Source organism: Adiantum capillus-veneris, chromosome 29, assembly GCF_014529385.1.
Source record: "Adiantum capillus-veneris isolate H3 chromosome 29, ASM1452938v2, whole genome shotgun sequence".
Lineage (NCBI taxonomy): Eukaryota > Viridiplantae > Streptophyta > Polypodiopsida > Polypodiales > Pteridaceae > Adiantum > Adiantum capillus-veneris.
The window spans coordinates 6,545,735-6,557,008 of record NC_140959.1 but is presented as its reverse complement, the minus strand read 5'-3'; the positions used below and the strand labels follow the sequence as shown (position 1 = coordinate 6,557,008).

General features: G+C 44.6%; 1 protein-coding gene across 4 annotated transcripts in view; it reads right to left on the bottom strand.

The window, feature by feature from the left end:
- Positions 1 to 922: 922 nt before the first annotated feature.
- The window catches only part of LOC147418685 (uncharacterized), a 53,314-nt gene continuing 42,962 nt past the window's right edge, over positions 923 to 11,274 (bottom strand). For 3 of the 4 annotated variants that reach the window (XM_086506327.1, XM_086506328.1, XM_086506330.1), the window contains 7 exons: positions 2,862 to 3,077; positions 2,498 to 2,776; positions 2,232 to 2,379; positions 2,011 to 2,144; positions 1,833 to 1,919; positions 1,663 to 1,748; positions 923 to 1,572 (listed from right to left, as the gene is read on the bottom strand). In XM_086506327.1, the coding sequence (XP_086362453.1) occupies positions 1,491 to 1,572; positions 1,663 to 1,748; positions 1,833 to 1,919; positions 2,011 to 2,144; positions 2,232 to 2,379; positions 2,498 to 2,776; positions 2,862 to 3,077 (1,032 nt within the window). In that variant the 3' untranslated portion in view covers positions 923 to 1,490. Of the gene's footprint in view, positions 1,749 to 1,832; positions 1,920 to 2,010; positions 2,145 to 2,231; positions 2,380 to 2,497; positions 2,777 to 2,861; positions 3,078 to 11,274 lie in introns of all 4 variants that reach the window. The other variant, XM_086506329.1, reaches the window with a different exon arrangement.

Here is an 11,274-nt window from a genome sequence, read left to right as displayed (position 1 = left end):
CACATTGACTAACAGAAAATGACATTACTTCTAAGCTTATTGGTGAGATTTTTATCATTAAAAAGAATAAACTATGTAAAAATTGGAGCATTTTACCCAAAGTTGTACAAGGTTACATCCAGGATTTTGCAACTTCAAGGAATTTCTGTGAAATACAAGGGCGTTTTTCTAGAAGATATACGGGTACACCACGTGGATTACTAGGCAAAGAAGCAAGCTACTACATCAAAATGAGCCAAAGTTCAGAAAAAAAAACCCTATAACCGGCCAAACAGATCAAAAACAGTTCCCAGCCCAACACGCATCATCACAATCAACAAGCAATCTACAACAAAAACTCTTCCATTTTTTGTGTGCAATTCCTTCACCCTCTGCAACACAAAAACAAACCTTTCAACTAAATGCTAAATTCCATCAAAGCCCTTTCCATCTTGTGTAAATGAATCATCTAAATGCCTCTCTCAAATTTCAGCAACAAAGGGCCATCGATCCTGAACAAGGCCCATGATATCCTCGTCCAGCCATTTCAACTGTTCTCTCACCTTAAGGTGATAGATAGATTCTCATGAAAGCACTCTGTAAATCAAAATTAACTGCTTGAGTCATTAAAGACTTCATGTTATAACATTACTTCTTTTCCATGTCTCAAAGAACCTACAAACATATTTCTAAGAGTTCGAGAGCAGCCAACAAATCAGATACCAGTACAAAGAATATAGGACTTGGAAGAGAAAACACACAAAATACTATCCATATTTTTCACTGCAGTTATCAAAATGACCTTGTGACAACAAACACTACGAACTATGTTGAAATTCTTGAAACCAGAATGAGAACCTGCGGAGCAGAGTGCATGAAACTTTCTTTCAAACGCTTACAATCATATGGACACCACTGTTAGCTACTTCCCTTACACCCATCATTAGTTCATGCTACCAAAATACTCTACATTAACACTGAGTTTGGAGATGCAGGTACAGCTAGCGTATTCCTCTTACACAGTGAATCTACAACACATGGGAAAGGGAGGACAAGTTATCCTCAAAACCTTCTCTCCATGTTGGCTTCAATAAAAAATGTCTGATCCTCCGAGGGAGAAAAGTGTCTATTTAGGAGTGAGTAGCTGTAATCTTCTCGTCTTATTTAACTTGCTTACTTTCATCCATCAACTCTCCTTGGGTGAAATATACATTGACAAAGCCAGCCACAACATTTAATATGTAAGGTTGGCCTGCAGATGACATTGATGAACTAGACTCCATAGGTTTACAGCACGCTGCTAAGCGTGACCATCAAAAATAATGCTTTACCACCCACGCAAATACCATATCGTATGCTTGGGGTTGAAAAGCTGTATACTTCAAAAATGGTGTGCTCTTTTACACAGAGGGATGGGCAATTTCATGAACTTCATATTCCCATTGGCCTCAATTCAGCGGAGGATCTGTCACTCATCCAAAACTACATTACCAACAACAGCATCATCATGCTCAGAGAAGGTTCTCGTGACTATTGTCATCAAAACAACCAATCTCCTCCAGGATGCATGAGCAGAGCGGTACAGGCTGCATTCTGGAGAGGATGTCATCATCATCAGACTATGCCAGACCCTAAAAAGCTTGCAAGGTCTACTCTCGTCAGGTATACCACTGTCATCCATACCTAGAAAGAGCCTCATAAAACAATACTTGCGGCTGCAGATGACCCCTCCGGCAAGTGTCCACGACATCCTCATAGGTGCCAATAATCTGATCACACGTTTACTACATGTCAAAGACAAGAAAAAGGCCTGCAAACTATAAAAAACTGACAAGATTAAGCATACTGCATACCTTTACTGTCGTATCATCAAACATCACCCATCTTCCAATGTCGTGATTGAAAGCAAAACAATGATAATGTTGACCATAGTAACAGATCTGTGGATGCAAATTGTCAAAATAACTCAAACCAGAACATGTTTAGAGAGCATAAACCTAAAACAGCATGAAATGAAAATGTAAGACAAACCACAGAAATAAGCCGATGTTTAAAACCCTTATCAAGACCACGGTAGACCACACCGACATCCATATCCACAGCAATTGCGTCCATGGTAGCTGAGATGTCTTCTAAGCTCTCTCTGCTATTTTGCCAGCCCAAAACTGTGAATATATAACCATACAAGGGTTCAGCCAACCTCAATCCTCACATCTCTGTCATTGTCCAAGAAACCTTACATGTAAACGCACCTATTATAAAAACATGAGGTGCTGAACGCAGTAAGTGGTGAATGTAATTTTGTTGACCACATCCACCCACCTCCACATCACAACCCAAAAATTGATTCATGTCTACAAGCCTGAGTAGCTCATCAAGAGAACTTTCTTGATAAAGAATCTGCAGTCAAGAATACCAATTTCAATTTCAGGACAAAACTGCAATGTGCCTTACAAAATAGGTGACTTCAAAATTACTAGGCCTACAAGACACAGAGCGCTCTGTGCGTCATACATACCCTTGCAGTACGCAGTGAGTTAGCATTGATGTTGTGGAAGAAAGACGTGTACTTTAGATGCCTCGACTCCAGGCCACATCTTGTACAATTCATTTGCATGGCAATATCAAGGGCAAAAAGACTGTGAGCAATACAGGGCGTACAATCCTGACATTCCCAAAGGCCAATTCCACTACTCGTGTCAGAATCTCCATCCGAAAGCACAGAGTTCACCGTGAATGCCTTGTGAAGACAGTCAAAAATCACTGCCAGTACCTCTGAGGCATCATTCATCTGAGCCTGAAGTCAAATCACAAAGTAGTTCATTGAATACTATGTTGCAAAACATTCTATGCAGCTTCTATCTTTAGCAAGAAAAATTTACCTCCTGAAAGAAATCCTTCTGTGAGTACAAATTGCTAAGAGCAAGTCTTAACATAGTTGGTGCAATAGCATCCTTGCTCATATCTGACACTGGAGAGTTCAGCCCAACAAAGATATCTCTCAGCGCACAAACTACACAAGGATCGCCCATGTGCATGTGATGAATACTTGATATAGCAAGAATCTCCTCTCGAAATCTTCCCAGATGCCATAGTGACTATTGCAATAGAAAAAAAGAGTCATCAAGTTGATTCCTAGAGCTTTTTATAGGCTGCAGTTCTCTCTCTCTCTCTCTCTCTCTCTCTCTCTCTCTCTCTCTCTGAGGGCAGCCTACCTTCCGAGATATCATGCACTCTCGAGATCAGAGACAGCTGGGGCGCTACTTGCTAGAGATACAGAGGCACAGGGACACACTTCTGCAGCCACCTACAGAGACTCCGGGGGGCGGCGGTCACAGCTTACAGATTTCTTTCAGAGAGCTGCACCCCTTCCGTTCCCAGACCCACCGAGGGGGTGACCCTTCGGCAGGCTGAGGCGAGCCGGGCCCGCGACGCCTACGGGCTACCTGAGGCCAGGCCATAGTTACCGGGGAACGCCCCCTAGCCCCGTTCTGGCGTTCCGGGGGGGCAGTTCCCTTCCCGAACGTTCCGAAACGTCCCAAAACGTTTGACGTTCCGGGTGGCCAGTGCAAACCGGAACGGCCGTTCCGGAACGTTCCGAACGCCCCCAGAACGTTCCGGAATGCCCCTGGAACGGCCAACGGCTACAAACAAATTTGGCAAAAATTGAAAAAATTGAAGTAAATTTTTGGGCTTCTTTTTGAAGTGTGCAAGGCCTCAAGGACTCCTAAAATGCACCCCCCTCTCCCTTTCTCTCCACAAGCTAATCCTCAAGGCTCAAGCTCTCTCCCTCTCACACTCTCAAGATCTCTCCCTCTCAAGACTCACTCTCTCAAGGCTCAAGGCTTTAAGCCTTCAAGCTCTCTTCCTCTCCCTCCCACTCTCTCAAATCTCTCCCTCTCCCTCTCACTCTCTCGAGTCTCTCCCTCTCTCTCTCTCTCTCTCTCTCTCTCTCTCTCTCATCATCTAGTCATAGCAAGATTGAATGGTCTTCAAAACGAGTTTTTTGTGAGTATTAGAGTCAAAGCACTCTAATACTCCTTGTATTTAAACACAAGGAGCTAAAAAATGCACTATTTGGGTGTTTTTTATACCTCCTGTTCCGCGCCGTTCCCGTTCCGAACCCCTAGCCGTTCCCCCGTTCCGCGGGGATCCCGTCGCCGTTCTTGTTCCGCGTTCCGGGTAACTATGGCAATTACACATGTACCCTTGACAAACTGACAAGAAATACTCACTTCTATAGCACTAACCAAACTTTTGGACATTCCATAAGAGCAATTGCCAAACTGACAATCTGTACAGCTCTAACATTCATGTAACATGTATTTGATTTGAGCTCACTTTAAATACCATTTACATCATTTCTTTCAAAAGCCATTGTCACACTGACAATCCATGTAGCTTTGAAACTCAAGGGGTCAAGGTAGGTTGCAAATCGAAGAATTCAAGGTAAAGTGATAACACAGTTGGTGACTGTGCAAGTTCACCTTCTTCCATCCACTTAGCATCCATTGGTGGATAGTTTCTGAACTTTACCAAGTAACACCTAACAACCTTGCCTTTCACTTTTCTTTCTTTATGTGCCAAAATCTGTTCCGGGACCAAGATCTCGTCAAGTTCCTCGACTTCCGACTGATCTTCAGATGGCATATCCTCTGGCACATCACCCACATAGGGTCTGAGAAGACTCACATGAAACGTATTGTGAATCTTCCAACTGTCAGGCAATTTCAGCCTATATGCAACATCACTGATTATGTCGCACACTTGAAAAGGCCCATAGTAACGCATGCTGAGCTTTGGAAACAGTCTTTCCTTGCCCTTCATCTTCTTTAACCTTCCCTTTTCAAAGCGTAAAAGCACCCAATCACCAAGTGAATATACCACTTCACGACGGTGACGATCAGCTGCTTTCTTTTGCTTTGCCTGAGTCTTTTCTAAGGCCACTTTGACCTTCTTGTACATTTCATCCATGTCTTGAACATACTTATCTACTTCAAATATCTTGTCCTTTGTATGCAGTATGGGAGGAACTTTCTTGCCACCTTCAACTATCTCAAAAGGTGCCTTGCCAATTGATGAATGCATTGTATTATTGTATGCATACTCCACCAATGGCAAATATTGCTCCCACTTTCCTTTATGCTCTGACACATAGCACTTCAGCAGATCTAGGACAATAGAATTTGCCTCTTCTGACTGCCCATCTATTTGAGGATGAAATGACAAAGAGAATTTGAGCGTTGTGCCCATATTCTCAAACAAGCCTCTCTAGAACAAACTTGTCATGCGTGGATCACGGTCGCTAACAATCGACTGTGGCATGCCATGATACTTGAAAACAAGCGTGCCATCTGATCTGGCTTTATCTTCTTCCTGACAGGAATTAAATGAGCCTGCTTGCTGAATCTACAAATGATGGTCCAAATACCATCGTTTCCTGTCTGCGTTCTCGAAAGATCAAAGATAAAATCCATAGCAATACTTTCCCATGGTTTAAACATCTGGAATAGGTAGTGGTTGCAATAACCCTAGTGCCTTTTGCCTGTCAAACTTGACCTCCTAGCATATTAGGCATTCTCGCACAAAGGCATCCACATCTCTTCTCAATGTAGGCCAGTAAAAGAATGTCTCGACCGCTTTAAGAGTAGCATCGATACCACGATGCCCTGCATACGGTGGGACATGACTCTCTTCCATAACTTTGCGTCGCAATGGCTTTGTGACACACAATCTGCCATGCATCATCATGAACCCATCTTTGAGAAGATAGTGTTCATGACGTTGTCCATCCATTAGCTGCTCAAAGACCCTTGCAAAATCTTCATCAGTTACATACTGTTCCCTCATATCATCAAGTTCATGATGATAAGGAATTGACACAGCTGAAATTTGTGGCTTCCTTGACAAGGCATCAGCCACAACGTTCTTCTTGCCTTCCACATGCACAATCTGAAAGTGGAACATAGACAAGATATTTGCCCATCGCATATGCTTCTCAGATAACTTTGCTTGTGTCAAGAAGTATCGCAAGTTCTGATGGTCCGTTTGGACAACAAAGTCTGCACCTAGCAGATAGTGTTTCCAACTTAAGAGCGCATGAATCACAGCCTGCAGTTCTTTTTCATAGACTTGCATAGTCTTTTCTGGCCCTTGCAAGATACTACTCTCATAGGCTACTACCCTGCCATCTTGCATTAGCACTGCACCAATGCTACTACCGCAGGCGTCGCACTAGACCACAAATGACTTCCTAAGATCTGGCAACACAATGACTGGATCTGAAGTCATCTTTTCCTTTAAGAGATTAAAAGCTGAAATCTCTTTCTGTGTCCATCTAAAGGTGACTGCCTTCTTTTGAAGAGCATGTAAAGGTGAAGCAATCTCAGCGAAATTTCGGATAAACCTTCTGTAATAGGAGCATAGTCCCAAGAAACTTCGGACATCATGCACCATCTTCAAATCTGGCCCCAGTTTCAGCGTCAGCGGAGCCGACTGCGTCAGGAGCTTCAACGCTACCTTGTGGGAGGAGAGATTGATCTCCTTATGCTACAAGAGCACCATTTGTGTGAGAGCCGCATTAGACGTTGTGGTTAGCTCTTGCGTGGTCGATATGATACTTTTTGGTCAGCTGCTTTTGGACCTGGAGGCATCCAAGGTGGGGTATGTATGACTATTGCGGATTCTGTGCAACAGGCCATTGTGAGCAGAGGGATTATTGTGCCAGGCAGGGCTCAATGGATCACTATGCAAGTTCAGGGTTGCCTTGTGGGCTTCCTGAACATCTATGCGCCCAATGTGGTGAGTGCACGAGTAGAGTTTTGGTCACAGATAGTTGAGTCTCTACCACAGGCAGAACACTGGTGCATAGAGGGGATTTCAACATGTTGGAGGACCCTTCTAACACGATTGGTGGTAGCCATGCTACTATACATGGAGTTGAGCTGGCAACTTGGGAGAGGTTTTGTATGACTCTGAGGGTCTTCGATGCGTGGCAGTACTCTAGTTTTGTGAGGCCTCCAGACAGCCTAGCCTTCTCTCGTTCGGACCGTAGAGTGGAAGAAGTGAATCTATCGCGGATAGATCGCTTCTACACTAGTGACCATTTCAGTGACTTGGTGGAACAGTTGGCATTCTGGCAGGGACGTCCTTCTCGGACCATGCGCTAGTGATCCTCACAGCGGCAGACAGGCAGAGGAGGGGGAGCACGATGCTTCGCATCCCTGAGAGGGTCTTGCTGGACGCTGCACACAGAGAGCGAGTAGAGGCTCTCTGGACAGAGAGCTTGGACATGCAAGTTTCCCTTGCTGACAGAGTGGCCTCAGAACTAGCTCAGATTAGTCGTTTCTTTCTCCGGGAGTCTTTGGCTCGCTGGGCTACAGCGAGAGAGGAGGATTAGCGTCTCAGAAGGGGCGTTGCTTCCTTGCAGAGGATGCAAGAGCAGCATCTAGACAGTCCTTGGTTGGGGGAGTAGCTGTAGCAGGCTCGCCAGGAGCTTGTTAGCACAGAGGAGCGGCGCCATGAGTTTGCTTTCCATCGACAGGCATCTCAATGGACACATGTGGGTGACAGAGTGACTGGTGCTTTCTTCGGGGCAGTGGGACCTCGGCATGCGCATGCCAAGGTCCGTGAGTAGAGGAGGCCCGATGGGTCAGTTGCTTCTGAGCCAGAGGACATGCGTGCAGTTGCTACAGACTTTTACCGTGAGTTACTGTCAGCAGAGCCTCAGTCAGAGCGTTAGGATGCATGCAGGGAGCAGGTGTGGGCACAGCTGCATTGCCTTGTGACTGAGGAGATGCGTCAGAGGCTTGAGCTGCCACTTCAGCTTGAGGAGTTGCACACGGCTCTTAGTGCACTTCCCCGTGGTAGCTGTCCAGGTGAGGATGGCTTCACTTTCAGTTTTTTCTTGGAGTACTAGGACTTGCTTGGCCCAGATCTCGGAAGTGCTTTCCAGTACATCTTGCAGACAGGAGAGATGCCTGACAGCTTGAGTGAGGGTCTGATCTACCTCATTCCCAAGGAGGGTAGCTCCTTGGATGAGATTCGACCGTGGCGCCCCATCACCATCCTCAACTCAGCCTACAAAATTCTTGCCAAGGCTCTGAGTTTGAGGATCTATGTAACAGACTTGGACACTCCAAGTCAAGAATCAACCGCGACAGCACCAAATAACCACTTCAAGACAATTCAGAGATCACAATAGATTTGCACTGGCCCGGCGGAGTTCCATGCCTAGAGATATTGGCCCCAAGACTGGCGCCCCTTTCGGTATTTCTTTTATATTAATCAATCATCAAAGTACAAGAGAGCGGTAGGGTTTCACTCTCAGACTCTGCGTCCAAATGCTCTGAGAAGTGAGGCCCTCACCACTAATTTAAAGGTTACAAGGGATGCCCAAAAGCTTCAAATCAAAAGCAATTGCTCTCTCTCTCTCACAGAGAGTCAAAACATGAAAGCAAAAGCATTCTCTCTCTCTTTCTCATTTAAGTAGAGAAAAAGCGAAATTTGTGTCGCTCATCATTTTCCAAAAAAATAAATAAATAAATAAATAATCCGCCTCCGTGATTTTCGGAAATTAGGGTTTTTGGCAAAAATTAGGGTTTGCAGGAATTTTAGGGTTTTTGGCAAAAATTAGGGTTTCTGTTGTCCGCAACGTCATCACTTTGTGACATACCCCCCTCTTGAAAGCATTGTAATCGACCGCGATTACGCCTGCAAAACCAACAAAAGCCATAAACCGTCTTAGCAGACACTGACTGTTAGTACCTACGTACTAGGAACACACATCTAGCACATGTACAAAATCGACAGTCACATCACACGACATCACAGGACATCACATGACATTCAACATTCATTCGGATCTTAGACCATGATTTATCGGCAATGTAGCTAGCAATCACATCTAGGTCCAATCGGGACCTCATCGATGTCCGATTGACTAACCCCTATTGCAACCATGTCTATTCGAGATCAATCAGACCAAAATGCTGCAGTCATTTCGGCTATCAGTTCCTGCACTCACAAGAAGTCAAGAACAAATCAGTATCATAATCACGAATTCCATTTCATAAAGTCATCCAGCAAAATACTGTCAGCTCTCAGTATCCCTGAAGCTCAAAGAGACATCGGTGACTTTAGTATCAAAATCGAGGCATCTGTTGACAAAGGAGTGGAGTGACTCCCCTCTTGTGCATCCCACTGCACCAGATCTTCGGCCAAGCTGAATTCTGGGTTCCGGGTGGAGTAGACTATGCTAAACCAAAACATCGAGGTAAAGTTTCACAATCCGAGGAGTATCTGCTAGGTCCTCCTCCTCCATCCACTTCGCATCAAATGCACAAAAGTTCTTGAACTTAACCAAGAACCGCCTTCGGACTTTACCTTTCTTCGTATCATTATGTGCCAAAATCTGTTCAGGAACAAGGATCTCCTCGTTTTCTTCCACTTTGGGTTGCTCATCAGGCTCCCCATCATCAGGCACATCATGTAACAAACTTGGACACTCCAAGTCAAGAATCAACCGCGACAGCACAAAATAACCACTTCAAAACACTTCACAGATCACAATAGATTTGCACTGGCCCGGCGGAGTTCCGTGCCTAGAGATATTGGCCCCAAAGACTGGCGCCCCTTTCGGTATTTCTTTTTGTATTAATCAATCATCAAAGTACAAGAGAGCGGTTAGGGTTTCACTCTCAGACTCTGCGTCCAGATGCTCTGAGAAGTGAGGCCCTCACCACTAATTTAAAGGTTACAAGGGATGCCCAAAAGCCGAGCCCCAAAAGCTTTTAAAATCAAAAGCATCAGTTCTCTCTCTCTCTTAGAGAGTCTTTTCTCTTTTTTTTTTAATAAAAAAAAAGCAAAAGCAAAATTCGCGTCGCTCATCATTTTCCAAAAAAAAAAAAAAAATTAATAATCCGCCTCCGCGATTTCCGGAATTTAGGGTTTTTGGCAAAAATTAGGGTTTGCAGGAATTTTAGGGTTTCTGCTGTCCGCCACGTCATCACTTTGTGACATACCCCCCTCTTGAAAGCATTGTAATCGACCGCGATTACGCCTGCAAAACTGACAAAAGCCATAAACCGTCTTAGCAGACACTGACTGTTAGTACCTACGTACTAGGAACACACATCTAGCACATGTACAAAATCGACAGTCACATCACATGACATCACAGGACATCACACGACATCACAGGACATCACATGACATTCAACATTCATTCGGATCTTAGACCATGATTTATCGGCAATGTAGCTAGCAATCACATCTAGGTCCAATCGGGACCTCATCGATGTCCGATTGACTAACCCCTATTGCAACCATGTCTATTCGAGATCAATCAGACCAAAATGCTGCAGTCATTTCGTCTATCAGTTCCTGTACTCACAAGAAGTCAAGAACAAATCAGTATCATAATCAGGAATTCCATTTCATAAAGTCATCCAACAGAATACTGTCAGCTCTCAGTATCCCTGAAGCTCAAAGAGACATCAGTGACTTTAGTATCAAAATCGAGGCATCTGTTGACAAAGGAGTGGAGTGACTCCCCTCTTGTGCATCCCACTGCACCAGATCTTCGGCCAAGCTGAGTTTCTGGGTTCCGTTTGGAGTAGACTATGCTAAACCAAAACATCGAGGTAAAGTTTCACAATCCGAGGAGTATCTGCTAGGTCCTCCTCCTCCATCCACTTCGCATCAAATGCAGGAAAGTTCTTGAACTTAACCAAGAACCGCCTTCGGACTTTACCTTTCTTCGTATCATTATGTGCCAAAATCTGTTCAGGAACAAGGATCTCCTCGTTTTCTTCCACTTCGGGTTGCTCATCAGGCTCCCCATCATCAGGCACATCACCCTTAACAGGGTTCAAGAGACTCACATGCAATGCATTATGAATCCTCCAAGTATCTGGCAGGTCCAATCGGAAGGAGACATCATTTATCTTGTCAGTAATCTGGAAAGGTCCGTAGTATCACATACTAAGCTTTGGAAAAAGCCTCTCCTTTCCCTTTTTTTTTCTTAGGCGTGCCTTCTCAAAAGTAAGAGCACCCAATCATCCTCCTTCAGTTTCCAGTCGCGACGATGGCGATCCGCTGCCTTTTTCTGTCGTTCTTGAGACTTCTGTAAAGTCTCGTGAACCTTGGCAAAAGCCGTATCCAAATCTCGCGAATATTCATCCGCTTCAAATTTCTAATCTTTCGTGCTCAGGAAGGATGGAACCTTCGCAGCAATTTCAACAATCTCTCATGGCGTCTTCCCCGTCGAAGAGTGTATCGTGTTATTGTAGGCAA